Source organism: Xenopus laevis, chromosome 6L, assembly GCF_017654675.1.
Source record: "Xenopus laevis strain J_2021 chromosome 6L, Xenopus_laevis_v10.1, whole genome shotgun sequence".
Classification (NCBI taxonomy): domain Eukaryota; kingdom Metazoa; phylum Chordata; class Amphibia; order Anura; family Pipidae; genus Xenopus; species Xenopus laevis.
The window spans coordinates 39658944-39677340 of record NC_054381.1 but is presented as its reverse complement, the minus strand read 5'-3'; the positions used below and the strand labels follow the sequence as shown (position 1 = coordinate 39677340).

At 40.4% G+C, this 18397-nt stretch overlaps 1 protein-coding gene across 1 annotated transcript in view; it reads right to left on the bottom strand.

Moving 5' to 3' along the window:
- The window catches only part of itgb8.L (integrin subunit beta 8 L homeolog), a 66810-nt gene extending 48719 nt beyond the window's left edge, over positions 1-18091 (bottom strand). The window contains exon 1 of the mRNA XM_018267372.2: positions 17195-18091. Within this exon, the coding sequence (XP_018122861.1) occupies positions 17195-17468 (274 nt within the window). The 5' untranslated portion in view covers positions 17469-18091. The remainder of the gene's footprint in view (positions 1-17194) is intronic.
- Positions 18092-18397: the final 306 nt, after the last annotated feature.

Sequence of the window (18397 nt, the reverse complement as noted above, 5' to 3'; positions counted from 1 at the left end):
GCACAACTCTTGGTACTCGTAACATCAGAAAATAATTTATTGTAGTGGAAACTAAAGACGTTAGGCTACCCTTGCCCTTTATATAATAAGTATATTCTGTATATATTTTAGTGTTAATAGAATAGTAGTGATTTTGCAACAAGCTCCTTTTAGACCACTCCAGTCCAGTGTCTCCCTTCTTTACCATTCCTCAGAGTTGCCACTGTTTTTGGAAAAAAATACCGCCCTTCTAATACGACTATTTTTCTTCCCCATTGAAGGGGTATTTTACCTTTAAAGGAACAGTAACTTCAAAAAATTAAAGGAAAACTATACCCCCAAAATGAACACTTAAGCAACAGATAGTTCATATCATATTAAGTGGCATATTAAAGAATCTTACCAAACTGGAACATATATTTAAGTAAATATTTCCCTTTTACATCTCTTGCCTTGAGCCACCATTTCGTGATGGTCTCTGTGCTGTCTCAGAGATCACCTGACCAGAAATACTTCAACTCTAACTGTAACAGGAAGAAGTGTGGAGGCAAAAGACACAACTCTGTCTGTTAATTGGCTCATGTGACCTAACATGTATAGTTTGTTGGTATGTTTGTGAGTACAGTGAATACTACCAGGGGGCGGCCCTTATTTTTTAAAATGGCAATTTTCTATTTATGATTACCCAATGGCACATACTACTAGAAAAGTATATTACCGGTATTATGAAAATGGTTTATTTACATGAAGCAGGATTTTACATATGAGCTGTTTTATGCAATATCTTTCTATAGAGACCTACATTGTTTAGGGGGTATAGTTTTCCTTTAAAGGGATTTAAAGTAATGAAAATATCATGTACTGTTGCACTCACTGGTAAAACGGATCTGTTTGCTTAAGAAACACTACTATAGTTCATATAAACTAGCTTCTTTATAGCAATGGCAGAAATTGAAAAAAGGTCATATGGCACAGGTTAAATAGTGGATAACGGATAACACCATTATGTTCTACATAGCTTATCTGTTATCTGGTGTGGGACCTGAGCCTTTTCTCCTTTGAATGGCTGCCCCCATTGCTACACAGCAGCTTATTTATATAAACAATAGTAGTGTTTCTAAAGTAAATACAGCAGTTTTACCAGTACAGGGCAACATTGCATTATATTTTGTATTACTTAAAAACACCATTTGTTGTTGTTACTGTTCCTTTAAGATATACCTTTAGTATTTTATAGAATGGCTTATTATAAGCCACTTTTCAATTGGCTATGAAGATTTTCATTCATCCAGGTCATGGTACAGTATATCTAGTATAAGTAATTCTAAAACAACTGGACTTGCTGAGTAATCATTGAAGACGTTTCACTATTCGTCCGAGCAGCTTCTTCAGTTCAACTGAAGTTGAACTGAAGAAGCTGCTCGGATGAGTAGTGAAACATCTCTAATGATTACTCAGCAAGTCCAGTTATTTTAGAGTTACTCATACCTGTACTAGATTTTTTTCAATTGGAATTAATTTTTTCTTTTCCTTTTTTTTTAAATTAATTATTTGACTTCTTCTTCTGACTCTTCCCAGCTTTACTGACCCCATCTAAAAGCAAATGATCTGTAAGGCTAAAATTTATTGTTATTGCTGCTTTTTATTACTTAATTTTCTGTTCAAGCCATCTTCTATTCATATTCCATTTTGTTCAAATCAATGCATGGTTAGTAGGGTAATTTTAACCCTAGCAACCAGCTAAAATTGCAAACTGGTGAGCTGTTGCATATCATAAATAAAATATAAGCCATACTGTTTCTGGGCTGTACTTTCCTTTGACACTCTTATCAGAACAACCAGGCCCATTGTTTGAACGCTCAAGACCGCCTCTTCTGGTCTTGCTTGTCTACTCATTTGCAAAACACCAGTGTACAGTGATACCGGGGACATAATTCCTAATATACATGAAAGAATAAAGAAGGTATGTGGGAACTTTAAAGGCCCAAAGTCTAAGTTGCATAGGGCTGCTGCATTGGTGATGATGTCCTCTATTAATGCACACAAAGCAAGTATTGTAGTGTTTCTTTTTAATGTAATTTACTGAGCCTTTACCCCTTTTTCTTGTGCTATACAAATAAACATATACTTCACACCTCCTAACATTCCGCTTAAAAAAAAAAAGGGCCACACCTTGAAAAAACATAATGCTAAAAACCCAGAAGGAGACTGATGCTACTTGTGACCCCACAAGTTTTGGCATAGCTCTACACAAACACATTTTCCATACACTTATCTGATGGGCAGCATTCAGAGAAATTACACACAATTTACAAAAAGAAATGATCACCTAAAGCCACAATAATTAGTTACTATGGCACTTGGTCCGCACTTGTAGCCAAAGCTAAAAACCAGACAAGCTACAGGCACACTGAATTCTACTACATAATTTCTTATAGGGCTGGGTCTGTTTATGAACCTGGAAGTAATTACTGTTACCTTATAAGTCAATTAGGCTCAAAGAGCAATGTTTAATATGTATAGAGTTTTAAAATGTATGTAAAAAAAAAAATATAGATGAGTGTGGTACATGCGTTTAACAGATTTGAAACGGTCACATACAAAACAGTAAAAAACGCTGTAGACAGAGAGGGATACTACTGGGAGATGGTGGGTGGCTGATTAGTATCTGTAATAACTTATGTAAAAGAAATGATTATATTGCTACAAGCAGCATTAAACTTGTTACATAGGATCCATCCTTAAACATTGCTTTCAATTCAAGGCCTCTGCCATTCAGGAAGGCCAAATTGCAGATTTCACATGTACCCTCAGCGTACAGATTGCACTCTCAACAAATATTCACTGCTGTGCTATGGGCTCTGGGACTACAAAGAATCTGTGCTGACATTTAGGGGGTTATTTACTAAAATCTGAATTTATCTCATAATATAAATAAAAATAGCTTAACCAAAATTCCATGCCCGATTGTAGTCTATTTATTAAAAAAAAACATGGATTTAATTGGATCTTGGAAAAACTCAATAAAATCAAGCGAAAACCCAAACCCAAATCATACAACATTTTCCGGCTTTTTTCCCGAATTGCTAATTTTTTTTTTTTAGTTTTTGCCCGAAAACAATCGAAAGGTCGGATTTTTGGGCTAAACCCAGCTCAAGGATTTTTTTCCAAAAAAAGTTTTTGCTACAAAAAGCCTGGCCAGATAAATTCAAGGTTTAGTAAATAACCGGCTTAAACTTCTGAGGTCTGTCCAATTTCTCGCAAGCTGGTCCACATGGAGTAAACAGGAACCTGATCATTTAGAATCTATGGACAGGTCGCAGTTCCATGTAGTCGAAAGGTAATCAGAGTGTAAGAAACTCACCTGGTGGTCCTGTGGGGGGACGGCAGGGACGCCTGCCGCCCCCTTGGCGGGGACGCCCGCCGCGTCGTGCAGTTCCTGCTAGGCCACAGGCGCCGGATTCCGTGGGCGTGCGTTAGGCTGCAGGCGCCTAATCTCTAGGGCGCGCGCGGTGCGCCACTGTGGAATTTAAAGGCGCAGGCAATGGGGCGTATCCAGCACAGTATAAATAGCCCATTATGTCCTCAGCACCTTGCCCGTGATAAAACTTGTTTCTAGTGGTTCCTGAGCCTTGTGCATCCAATCTGTTCTGTATCTAGTCTGTTTGATTACCCGTGTTTGACCCAGCCTGTTCCTGACTATTCTGCATTCTGTATCTTGACCCTTGCCTGCCTACGACAACTCTTCCTGCTTAACCCCTTGATTGACAACCCGGTTTGACCCTAGCCTGCCAGACGATTCTTGATATTTGCCTGCCTCGACCCAGTCTGTCTGACGATTCTCTTGCCTGCTCCATTTGTACCGTGACCTTCGGCCCAAAAGACTCTGCTAACAGCCGTGCCCCCTTGCCAGCCAGAACATCTCGCCTTGCACCTCTCGTTAAGTCCAGGTGGCACCCAAGTAAGCTGAGGGCTCCTCCCGAAGCCCAACGGTGGTCACACTACTGGTGAAGCTGAGCCGAGACCAGGGTGCTTGCCACTTGTTCTGGTGTTGGGTGCCGGTCGTGACACAGAGTTAGAAAAGAACACAAATCATTACAGGCTGTATTTTATCTGAGACAACCTTTGCAGATACAGGTATGGGACCTGTTATCCAGACTGCTTGGAGCCTGGGGTTTTCAGGATGACGGATCTATCTGAAATTTGAATCTTCATACCTTAAGTCTACTAGAAAATCATGTAAACATTAAATAAACCCAATAGGCTGGTTGGGATCAAGTACAAGAAGGACATATTCCAACAGACTCCATTATAAGCAAATAATTCTAACTTTTAAAAATAATTTCCTTTTTCTCTGATCCTAACAAAGCTGCATTACTCCATACTGGAGGCAAAAAAATCCTATTTGGTTTATCTGATGTTTAAATGATTTCTAGCAAATCTAAGGTGATCCAAATTATGAAAGGATCCCTTATCCGGATTACCCCAAGTCTCATGCATTCTGGATAACAGATCCTATACCTGTACAAAGGTACTTAAGGTATTAAATGTATTTATTTCTAGACTACATCTGTCAGCAGGGAACACAGAAAAAAACATTGTTTGGCCTTCGGCTGAGGTCAGATTAGGCTGTTTGACCGCATGTGTAGAAATGTAAACGCCTTAAAGGGGACCCTTCACCCAAAAAAATTGTTCCAAATTCTATTTTATCACGTTAGTCAAGCAAAATAAACTTTAATTACGATATATAAATTATTTGAATCTTGTTTCCTTCGGGCTGGGAATTCATAATTATAGCAAGCAGGAAGGAGACATTTTGTGGACACTGTAATTAAGACAAGCCGTGCATCATCCCAAAATCATGTTTGTGCACCAGAATGGGGGACCAGATGTCCATCCCCATATACTAAATGGTGAAGAGAACGGGGGACCAGTGACATCTAGGAAGTGCTGAATGGAAAGTGAATGTAATTGCCAAGGCATAGAGGAGGGGCAGACAATATTTGATTAACAGCTGAGATTTGTAAATTAGATTACAACAGCTATGAAGGGATGCTTTGCAAACATAAGTTGTTTTTAAACAGTACAGGTATGGGCCCTGTTATCCAGAATACTCGGGACATGGGGTTTTCCAGATAAGGGATATTTCTGCAGTTTGGATCTTAATACCTAAAGTCTACTATAAACTCATGTAAACATTAAATAATCCCAATAGGCTGGTTTTACTTCCAATAAGGATTAATTATATCTTAGTTTGGGTCAAGTACAAGATACTGTTTTATTATTACAGAGAAAAAGGAAATCATTTTTAAACATCTGGATTATTTGGATAAAATTTAGTCCATGGAAGATGGGCTTTCTGTAATTCTGAGCTTTCTAGATAACAGGTTTCCAGATAACGGATCCCATACCCGTAAAACAATAAATTCCACCTGCTAAATGCTCCCTATAAGTTACTGGAGGGTTGCAATTTCTGTGGCATTCTTTGCTGTCTGTAACAGCTATTCAGTGTTACAAAATCTACTATTAAATTCCAAAGGGAGTTAAATTCTCTGCCATATAGCATATATTTCTCTTCCATTGAGTTTCAATGCAACTTGCATAAGAAGTGCATCTTCTGTGATTTGTTTTTGCAAATGAAATCCATCTTAGCTGACTTCAAGTTACATTACTCTACGTAATATGCAAATGTTTAACTGGTAGAGGGACTTAATGATGCAGAAAGCTATTAGCTCTGAAACATACATCTGCTGTGGTGAGAAATAAAAAAAAACCCAGTGAGTAAAAGTAAATTAGCATAAGGGGAATATTATCAAGAAAAACAAGTCATACAGACACAGTGCCCGGTTGCCTTATTATACCATATCTAGGCCTGCTGGGGCTATGGATATGCCCTGAGTGTAAGCCAGCAAAGTTGGAAGCAGAAGATAATTTGGGCCAATGCTTAAAGGGGTGGTTCACCTTTAAATTAGCTTTCAGTATGTTAGTAATGGCTAATACTAAGCAACTGTTCAACTGGCCTTCATTATTTTCTTTTTAATAGTTTAATAGTTTTTGAATTATTTGCCTTCTTCGTCTGACTCTTTCCAGCTTTCTGATGTTCATTGTTACTACTGGCCTAGGACATGCATTCTAGTCCTAAACATTACATATTGATAATGTGTTGATAATATATTGATAATGTCCTAAATATATTGATAATGGGTTGAGTTCAACTTTCCCTTGTTTGTTATAGTTTCTACAGGAGCAGTGGCCAGCTCCATATTGTAGCTTCCACCCTTTCCAACTATAGTCAGGTGATCCCAGTGGTGGCTAATAAAAGGGCAACCATATTTTGGAGTTTTAACCTTGAAAGAAGTAAGTAAGATGCATGTAAAACTTAGTCCCTTTGTAAAATGTAAAATTAAGCAATTTAATTCTTAATGAATCAGATGAAAGTTAAGTGTAGGACTGGCCACACAGGGGATGACTTTGACGTAGTTGGCCAGCTTAAATATATTGCAATATATGGACAAACAATCCCTGTTTTGTTTAAAGGGTAAGGGATTTTTTTAGTATCTTAAGGCCCAAAATGTCTCAATGTCCTAAATATATTGATAATGGGTTGAGTGCAGAGGACTCTTGTGTTTGTCTATATGTATTTTCTGGTCACAGCCTCATTGCACCCCCACTTAATTGTTTTAAAAAATAGTGGTGAGCACAACATTCCCTATATATATATATATATATATATATATATATATATATATATATATATATATATATATATATATATATATATATATATATATATATATATATATATATATATATATATATATATTATATATATATATATATATATATATATATATATATATATATATATATATCCCTCTGTAACCTCTATTAAAGTCAATTAATAATGCTTTAATAAAGATATCACATTATTAGTACTGTACTGAACTTGAACCATCAAACAAGCAGTTGCTACTGTACATATATTTTTGGGAATGAGGTGGGTGTCTATATTCTGGGAGTGCTACACCCTGTATAGTGATATCTGGCAGGGGCCCTTTTGCTGTGGTTAGAACATAATCTGTTCTCTGTATACTGATGATGGGTGTGTACATCTTTTTAAGTCAGAGTAATGTTTAAAGTATGCTTCTTCTATATGACAGGGGATGTTGTAACATTCGGCTATTTCAGGAAAACTTTCCATAAATTAATAAAATGTTAAAACCTTGAATAGAGCATATGTTCTTCCAGCTGGATTGGACAAGGTGTCTACAGCCTTGGCATCATTATAACAAATATTTTACAACCTGTGAGTGATTGATACATATTGCTCTCTGAAATATAAGATGGCAACTTCTTTTACTAGACAACTTTGCACAGAATAGAACTCAAATACTGTAACCTGAATAAAATTCAAATGAAACTTTTTTACTCCAATGTTTTGGAACTTCTTATAGTCCCATTGGAAAGGGCAAGTATGCCAGGCTCGGTTACGTGGATATCTGTGAAAAATATTTCCAAAACTGACTACATGCTATTGCACAATTCATACAATTTAACCAATCAGGCAGCAGAGACAAGAATTGAGCACAATTTAGCCACATTATCACAGGCATCCAAAATCCATCGATCCAATTATTGCAAAATAGGCCTTGGCATTTCAAGTACAGGTATGTGACCTGGGGTTTTCCAAATAATGGATCTTTCCATAATACTAAAAAATCATTTAGACATTAAATAAACTCAATAGGCTGATTTCGCTTCCAGTAAGGATTAATTATATCTTAGCTTGGATCAAGTACAAGGTATTGTGCTATTATTAGAGAGAAAAAGAAAATAATTTTAAAAAATTTGGATTATTTGTATTAAATGGAGTCTATGGGAGATGGCCTTCCTGTAACTCCGAGCTTTCTGGATAACGTGTTACCAGATAATGGAGTCCATAACTGTACACTAAAGCCTACCACATGCCCAATAGTGACTGTCTATAGCATCTTAGAGCAATAGAGCAATTGAAGGATTGTCAGGTCAGCTCTGGTTGCATCTGGCAGAAAACATGCTTTAAACTCCATTCTGCCAATTCATTAGCGTAAAGGTGGCCATAGGCGCACGGATAATATTGCACAAAACAAATTTTCATACAATATTTGGTACGTGTATGGCAGGAGATGAACCAACTGATATCAGCAGAAGACTTCGATATCGGTCGGCTCGTCGATAGGCCCAGGCGGAAAATTTTGATCGGGGGCGTCAGAAGGCACCTAAACATCGGCCACTTTTAGTGCTGAATCGCCAGATACAGGTTGAATTCTATTCTTTCTACCTCTATATCTGACGATTCAGCTCGTATGTATTGAAACAAAAAATTTTCTTGGAAAAATCTTTTCCAGGAAAGATCGTAATTGTTAAGTCTATGGCCACCTTAAGGTACACTCCTTACATTCACAAGCAACCTGTAAGATGCAGACTTGGCCAACAACAGTGAAGTAGGGTAGTCCCTAAATGACAAACAGTCATAGTTGCTGCAAACTAATAAACTCTGTAGGGAGTTAGGATGTTTACCAATGCTAATTTAGGGTAACCAAACAAAATTTCCCTTCTTTTTAAAATATATTTTTACTAATTGTTTACCTGAGAGTAGGGGACTGGCAAAACTTTCCCCATGTAGCACTTACATCACACCTGTTATCTTACATCCAATGTTCTACTTTCACTTCTACCTGAGATATATTGTACAAGGGATATTCTGCTCTAAAAGGGGATTTCACAAAATAAACTGGCAACATTATACACTGTACACTACAGAATAGTTTTTATCTCTAGTTCCCTTTTGAAGTTCAAAATGTTGTCTTGTTCTCCTCAAGCTCACAATGAAGTTACACACACAATAAAACACTGCAGCCAAAGTTCCAAGAACATTTAGGGCAGCAAACAAGTGTTCACCATACCATTTCACTTTAATCATGCTTTGAAGGGGAAGTCCTCCTAATTTGTTCCATAATAAAGGAAAATGTAATTCTAAGTAACTTTCAATACACATTAAATATTTTCAACAGTTTTACTGCAAACATAGTTCATAGTTGTTACTGAAAGCAGCATTTGTCTGTCCCCTTCTGTTCTCTGCACGACCAGTTGTGACTTTTGAAACAATGTAGCATTAAGGAATTCAGCCTTAGCTGGTTTTTGCAAGATTGTTTCAAGAAATTGTTTTGTTTCAGCAAAACAGAAATGGACAAACAATCACATTGACTAATAATCTTGAAAACAATTTTGAATTTATGTAAAGGTAAGGGGGTCTATTATCCAGAATGCTTAGGACATTGGGTCATCCTGAAGATTTTTTTCTGTAATTATCTGGCCAAATGAACAGAACAATTGAAAGGGGGTAGATGGCCTAACACACCTTGTCAGCCTGTGCACAGCGGCCTAAGTACTGTCTATTTTTAAGACAAATAAAATCAATAAAATAATAATTGTTTGTTTAAATTGAAGTTATATGGAAAACAGCAATACTATATTTCAGAGGCTTAACAAGTGCATCTGTATTGAATATGGCATTTAGTCACAACAGAGAGCTATACCATGTACCAGAAACAGAACTTTAACGCTGTTTTCTGTACATACAGTATATTTATATATTTTATATTTGATTGAGGCATTCTGCTTATCATGCCAGAAGCACTCTTTTGAACAACAAATATGAATGCATGGGATTTGGGTGCACATCGGGTTACGCTAATGTGAGATGTCTTTTTAAATAGGCAAAATGCCATTCTGCAAGAACCAACAGGGCAAGGACCTAGGCACGTATATACAGTAACTTAGCTGGGAATTATAGGTGCTCCTTAATATACAGAAATGCCAGACATTCCTGTTGACCCTTTAAAATAGAGAAAAAATTCTTCATTATTTTGGCTAACAATCCCTTCAGAATCTCTACATAAAAAATAAATTCTGTTCATTCTTAGAAAGAAGAGGCTGATATTTTAGAACATGACTGCCTTTTCACTGTGTAAGAATGGCTGGCTCTGAGCTTAGCCACAAAGCTATCCGACATAAATACAGTATATGATCTCAGCCTCACTGTACTCAGAATAAGTAACACATGTGTAGAGCTTCATGAGTGTTCCCGTGGAACAGAAATGCAGAAGGAGAGGTTGGAAAATCTGGAACTGGTAAACTGAGACAGAACAGGGGAAAAACACTCACATTTTAGGAGTTTACCAAATTAGATTTAAATCACTTTTACTATGCACATTGAGATGACAGATCAAGACCAATCCATCTGCATGCATGCAGTGCCATGTACAAATGACAATTATCCTGTGGCCAGGTGCATGAGCTGCTTGGACAGTACACGTGGAACTCTGTGCACCAGAACTGATGTCTTCCAGAAGCAGCACATTTTCCAACCCCTGCAGGTGTCCAGGACAGAGATATGGAGTACATTCCAATGCAGTCTTAAAGTGGCCATACACGGGCCGATAAAAGCTGCCGACAGACTGATCGAGATCTGGCGGAAAGTTATCAGTTATCTTCTCACTATCATAATGAACATAGCATATCACAAACAATTAACTCCCACTCATATAGACAATTGCCAAGGTGCAGATCAGGTAGTCCATTTCAGGTATCTGAGGCTGAAACCAACCTGTAGTCCCCAACCTTTTATATCTATGAGCAGCATTTAAATGTAAAAGAATCTGGAGAGCAACATAAGCATGCAAAAAGTTCCTGGGGGTGCCAAATATGGGCTGTGATTAACTAGTAGTAGCCCTATGCGGACTGGCAGCCTACAGGAGGCTCTGTTTGGCAGTACACATGGTTTTTATGCAAATAAAGTTTGCCTTCAAGCCTGGAATTCAAAAACAAACACCTGCTTTGAGGCCACTGGGAACAACAGCCAAGGGGTTAGTGAGCAACATGAGCCACTGGTTGGGGATCACTGCTGTAGTTCAACACACTACTAACATTTTTGAAGGGGAACTGTTGCTATTATAAAACAATTAGTTAAACTGTAGCACAGGGATCCCCAAACTATTTTTTTAACTGGTGAGCTACATTTATATGTAAAAAGAGTTGGGCTGCAATACAGGCATGAGAAAAACTCATAAGGAGTGCCAAATAAGGGCTATTTGACAGCACCATGTGGACTGGCAGCCTGCAGGGGATTATGTTTAGTAGTGCCTATGGTCTTTAAGACTCAAAAATATGCCTCCAAACCTGGAATTAGAAAGTGAGTACATTTTTGCTTTCGGCCCCTGGGAGCAGCATTAAATGGGTCAGCAAGCAACCAGGGCCGGATTTACATGGCAGGTGACCCTAGGCCCACTGGTATTCGTCGCCCCTGTCCCCTCCCCTTTATTCATGCAAATTTTCATCATCTGGACTGGAGCAATGGGGATTGGCACACGGGAAATGTAAAAAATGATTGTATATCCAGCGCATCCCCTGTGTTTTCGAACCAATGTGGTTGGGCAGCATGCCGTCCCCTTAAAGTCCTGCCGCCCTAGGCCCGGGCCTAGGTGGCCTATCCACAAATCCGGGCCTGCAAGCAACATGTTGCTCGCTAGCCACTGGTTGGGGATCACTGCTGTATTGGATGTTTAAGAAATCTATTTCCCAAGCAGCTCATATTCAGTCCCCTCAGACCGAGTCAGCAGTTAATTGTCCCGTGTATGGGGCCCACTGATGGGCCTGCCACAAGCCCAGACTGGTAATCTGTGGGTTCTGTAAGGTCACTATGTAGTGGGCTGGTGGAGGACTATTTGGGCCTCTGTGTACTTGGAATGCCAGGGCCTATTTTGACACCCAGTCCAGACCTGGCATGCCAGACCAATATCTGGCTGAAAACCTGGCAGATATCAATTACACATGTTTGAAAATCCCATACAACAAGAAGTGCATTGTCACATTGAGGTGATGCTTGCCCATAGGGTCTCCATAGGTCCTATTCTATGATCTGACCCTAGAGTCCATGTAATTGGATCACCTCGATTGGGTCCAGCATGTGGGTGGTCGATTTGGTCCCAAATCCACTTGTTTGCCAACCTCACCAAACGAGCAGATCTAGTTGTGTATGGACACAGCTTTACTAGATGATTCCTATAATGATTTCACTTGCAACTCAAGTAAACTCATTTGCAATTAACAAACAGCATGACTGAGCTGTTTGCAGAGACAAAAATCTTAGGCAGAGGATACACACTAATATTAATTTCTCAAAAACTGTTTGAAAAATTGGGATAATCAATTAAGCATCTATTAAAGATCTGCATGTCTGCACCCATAATTCCTTATGTGAGAGTTAAAAACTCTCATTGTAGGTTTTATGTGCTATGTTTGTAGCATGAGGCATGTAAATACATACAAATACCAATCGATACACAAGGTAAAGAGGGCCCTGTTCATTTCAGCTCAATAGCCCTTGAAATGTTCATATACTTCCACATAACCGCTGCAAATAAATTGTGACTTTAAACTAAAGTACTTACAGAGAAATGCCTTATGCATGTTTCAGATTCTGAACATATTTGAAATACTGAGTTCATCTTGGGTTTATTATACGCGAACATTCTGCAGAACTCTTATGGACCTACTAATGGGAGCAATGCTGATTACTGGCTTCCAAGTTAATGAAGTCATACAAGAATGATTCAGTCCAGTGATATCTAACCAGCAGGCACTTCCCTGGTTGATGAATACTTCAACTATTTTTTCTTTTCTTTCCAGTTACTGTCCTTTTTTAAATTATTACAAAGATGGAGTGCTCTACCTCAGGCAATGTATCCTTTCGGATCAGGTGCTTCTAGCAGTATTTGATCCAACATGCCACGGGTCAGAAAATCAATTGTAGAAATCCAATATACTGCAGCACACTGCAATTTGTATAAAATTCAAGAGTGTACTTTATTGGCTCAAATATGAGCAGACATGTGACAACGTTTTGGGCCTCGCAGGACCCTTTCTCTGGCTTGGAAGCGATTATAATCATTGGAGCTGCCTAACAATTTGGCACCCCCTGTGATTGCAACTCTAGTTTTGCTATAAATGAAATGACTCCAGCTTGGTGAGGGAAGGCAGTATAGTTTTTGGCTTAAACATACCTCCCAACATTTTGTAAATAGAAAGAGGGAAAAAAAGATTTGGAATGCGGCGAAACATGTTTTGACCACACCCATTTATGTGGCCATACCCCCTAATAACATGTTTATTTTACCAAATTTGTCAGGTTATGAAAGTTTGAACACATTTCTGTGGTTTTTATGTGTTATTACAGTTTTGCTAATGAAGGTGAATTGCCCTTTAAGCTGCAAGTCAAAGTTTCCCCAATTTGGGACTGCGGGTTGAGCTGTCAAAATCGAGATTGTCCCATGAAAAAAGGAACATTTGGGAGGTATACTTACAAGGCTAAATACCCCAATTAAACACTGGTTCAATGAATAGGGCTTTCTTGCTAGTTGTTTTGACTATGACATTTTATTTCTGAAATCAAAGTCAATGTCTACTTCCTGTTCATACAAGCACAGTCAAAACAAATCAGCTGTCCACTAAGAAACTTTCTGTATAATGAGTTTAAGCTTAGAAGTTTGATTAAAAAAAGAGGCCTTCTACGTGGACTGGTGATTTGTTTTGAGCCCACTGGGGCTGTAACCACACCCCTCATTGTGATATCAAGCCCCCCCCAGCCGCATCTCGTTTTACCACGTTCCTCAACTTACTCGTACCTTGGATCAGCAGTGCCATGGGGAGCGGACCTGGGTCCGTGGGGCCTGCAGCCGGATTTGTACTTGTGCTGCCTGAAGGCCGATGTCCTCTGTCATCCCCTCCTCTAGGATTGTGTGCACATCCTTTTTCCTACCGCTGGAGCACCCTAGTGATCCAGATGAGAGCAGACTTCACATGCAGCTGGGTGGCATATCGCCCCCAGGTTCTTTCCTGGTAGGGTTGCCACCTTTTCTGGGAAAAAATACCAGCCTTCCTATATATTTTTCTTTTTTCCCTATTAATAACATTGGGATCAGCCATCATTTTTACAGGCCAGGCCAGTAAAATACCGGCCAGGAGGCAACCCTATTTCCTGGTGTCCTAGTTAAGCCAGTCCAACCCTGAGCGTAACCCATGCATTAACAAAACCCCCTACCTGTATAATTAGATCACAGCCAGCATACTCATTAAAGCTACAGCACTGATTACAAATTCAGCCCCTAACCCAGTGGTGCCCAAACTTTTTGCAACAAAGGCCAGATTTGGTGAGGTAAAAATGTGTGAGGGCCTGACCATTCAGCCCGACATTTGAACCATTAACACTAAATTACAGGAATTGAGTAACCGTAGCAGTAATATTTGGGCACATTAGTGAAATGATCTGCCACTTGGTCTATACTGCTGCCTGTGTGCTGAAGGTGTTAGTAATAGACATGTACTGGAACGTAGTGATGCCATACTTCTTTCGTTTACTGTACTGGCACGTCAGTACGTCTATTGACACCTTCAGCCTTAAAGAAGTATGTAAAAACAGTGCGTCTTGTGTGCCAGTACGTGTCTATTGCTAACATCTTCAGCACACAGGCAGCAGTATGGACCAAGTGGCAGATCATTTCACTAATGTGCCTTAATATTAATTCTATGGGATTCCTGATCGCACTGTGCTGGGGGGGCTCATTATTATTAATTTCATGATGGAGGCTGAGGGCTGGTGTAAATTTGAAAACGGGGTGCAATTGGTCCCCGGGCCGCACTTTGGACATGCCTGCCCTAACCCATGACTTGTCGTAGTTCAGCCACACATGTTGCGGAACACTGATTCAGGATAGTGTTGCTGAACCTGGGACCTTCAGAAGCTGTAACATCTGGGAACTCCAATCTAGTTTATTTTTGGCATCACATAAACTGTAGAAATTCTATTCAAATACATTGACATTTAGCCAGTTTTACTATCTAGTTGATCTTTACCATAATCACATTCCATGAATAAGTGCACATATACAACAATTAATATAATTAATGCAGCAGGCATATTTTAGAGAGAATATATACTTTGAACTAGGGGTCCAGGACAGATGGCCTCTCTGGTTACATTCTAAAGTTTTAGGATTATAGTCTCACTGGACAACAATAACACCATCAATTGCCCCAGCAGACTCTGCAGAGGCAGTGATTCTGAAATTAGGGACAAAATCTGCATTTTGCATTTATCCTTTACCCTTTTATGCAGGGTATTATAATGACTGCAGTATTCTCTAAGCAGTCTATTCAGTACGATGAGATTAGATCTAACTAGATAAACAGAGCTAAAGATGTTGGGTAATGTAACAGCCACATTGTGACTTCACCTTCCCGCAGCAGGAAGTCATAGAGTAAATACTGAGGGATTATCGTTTTTTTGAACTGCAAAGATTCATGGAGAGAAAAGAGGAAGCGCAGGCTCATATCTACAGCACTCCAGTTGTTAATAGGGTAGTTGATCTTGACGTTAGCTTAAACTATATCCTAGACAGACATAATCTGAATAACTTTACTTTAAGAAGAATTAGTTGGATTCTGTTCGCAAACTCCGGTACAATATAGAAACAAATATTAAAAAATCTATGAAATACATGAAAATAAAATGTGAAAATAGATGAAAAACCCCAACATACTGCAAGTTATGCTATTCAACTACTTTCTGCATAAATATAAGAGTTAATGTAAACTTGAACTTTCACTGCATAAACTTGCAGCACCAGGGGCTATGCTGGCACCCCCACCACCGCCATATTCACTGAACTACCATTCCTGTAGTCAGGGAAAGCATCCCTAGGCTAAACCAAAGCTTTCTTTTGTTGCAGTTTCTAATGTGCAGCTTACACCTGGTCACACTGATGGGTCTACGGCACCCAAGGAGTGTAAATGTTCCACTGCCTGCAGAAATGTGCTCCTGATATCCTTTGTTCAAAAGTTGCATTGAGCAGCAGAGAAAGCTCTGTATACTACAGGACAGACAAACAGACAGTTTTAGGGATGTATGTATAGATTGAATTCCCCTGAATAACCCCGTGCGGTCTGTACAACCAGGCACCTACCCTGGATTTCTCTTTAATGAATTTTATTTTGAAACTGTGGATTCTTCCCCATGAATCACTGAGTGCATGGTTAGCTTGATTGTTTTTATTGCATCATATCCCCACTTGGATAAAACAATACAGCGGGAATGGGATGTGCTATTTAAACACAGTGCTTTAGGTTTATACATAGTAAGTGCTGCGCTGATTCCAGCAAGCTTGACACATGTATTATTTTGGCCAATTTTACATCAAATCAAAAGCTAATACTAGCAGACGCTCTCTCTCTCTATATATGTATAAAGGGTAGCGGTGGTATTACAGGAACCTTATGTTAGGGCACCCTGGGAAAGGGAGTACATAAATAAGGGGTAACAACAGCCGTAGGCTCTCTATGAGATACCTGTAGATGCAGTACACTGTACAACAACAGCTGCAGGCTGGGATCCTTGATCATAAGAGTGCAAATATCAGACAACTACAACTGTTAGTGTCTAATAAGTGTATGTTGTAGTTTGGGATGCACCGAATCCAGGATTCGGCCTTTTTCAGCAGGATTCGGATTCGGCCGAATCCTAGTGCCTGGCCGAACCGAATCCTAATTTGCACATGTAAATTAGGGGCGGGTAGGGAAATCGCTTGACTTTTCGTCACAAAAGGAGACATTTTTTCCACTTTTTCCTTTCCTGACCCTAATTTGCATATGCAAATTAGGATTCGGTTCGGTATTCGGCCGAATCTTTCAACAAGGCTTCGGCCAAATCCCAAATAGTGAATTCGGTGCATCCCTAGTTGTGGTCTGACCTATTTTAACCCAAAACAGAGCAATCTGAAAAAGTAACAAGCATGCCACAGTACAACGGACAGAGAAAAGTTGCCATTGATTCTAACCCACTAGACTTGATTTGATTTTTAGAGTGTGATGAAACGATCCATGCGAGACATTCATGCAGCTGATCACAGACTCCATCCACATACATATGGCTGAAGGTCTGCAGTGTGAATAATGCCTTACTGGAATATGATTGGAATAGTGCATTTTCCTACTGCCCACTAGCATTTTACCCATGATGACTAGTGGCATATGCATACAGATACAGATGTACCTGGCCAATGGAGGTAAGTGCAGGGGACTGGCTGGCAGTTGGCACCTGTTAGAGATGACAGTCACTCACCTGACTGGCAGAATCCCAGTAGGAGGAAGAGGAGCCAGAGGGCCCGCAGAATGCTGGCAGGATATCGAGGGGAAGCAGCAGAATGGGGAGCCGCTGCTGGGCTCATTATAGTCCGGGTTAAGCAGGGTTTTGGGGTGCAAAGCAGAATGTGTCCAATGGGAATGGGATCCCTGGCAGTTGCTGTCTCCAGAGTGAAGGTTTTCTCGGGACGATCCCACTTGCATAGCGACACCGATTGTAGAACGGGGAACCCGACCCGAGCCCCTACCCACATCTGCCTCTCACCAAGCGCTCCATGTGCAGTAGGTACCGAAGTGCTGCCAATGGAACGTGCCCAAGCCTGCGTCCATTCCCCGCCGACGATGCACGGATTCCCTAGTGCCGAGGTGGTCGGTGAGGCCGGAGCAGAATAATAATAATAAAGTCCTGTCCCGCGGATGTGACTCCCGACTGCAACTGGCGGAGCACACAGGTGGGCTTATAAGCGAGCGAGTGAGCTGAATGGCAAAGCCTCTGCGCATGCTCAGTGCAATCAAAGCACACTTAAAAAGAAAGCGCAGCGCTCAGTTGCCACATTTTGCCGGTGAGGTGACGAGTGGTACCGGCCTGGGAGCCCGACTGATAACAAAGAAACCTTTCTCCCGCACTGGCCGCTTCCCTCTATATCCCGGCAGCAGGAGGAGGAGGGGGAGGTGATGCACTGACTCGGTCCTGTGGCGGCTGCACACAAGTTCAAGCTCACGGTCCCGCTCAGTGCACAATGGCTGGTGCTCGTGACCCGCTCCGGGTTCGGGCGTTGCTAGGAGACCCGGACCCCACACTCTATAAATCCGTACGGATTTCTGTGTGAGCGTAGGCGGGACATTAGTGGAGCATGATGTCACTGGAGCAGTCTCCCACTCTTCTTTGTTTCCCTCTGGCTCGCTCTCACAGGCTCCCTTGTTCTGAGGAAACCCCTTCATTGCCACAGGGGGACTCGGGGCCAAACCAGCCGGGAACAAACATAATACTCCTTTCCCCGAAGCCCTCCAGTCCTTTCACTTTCCCTGGCCCAAATGATACAGTGAGGAATAAGGGAAAGGTGCAGGAGGGATGATGGGTTTGCCCAATAAATATGCAGGGCCCGTGGCCTCCTTTACTAACATAGGTACAGCAAGTTGCCAAAAACAAGTTCAAGCCACCTGCTCTGGTGAAGCCAAATGC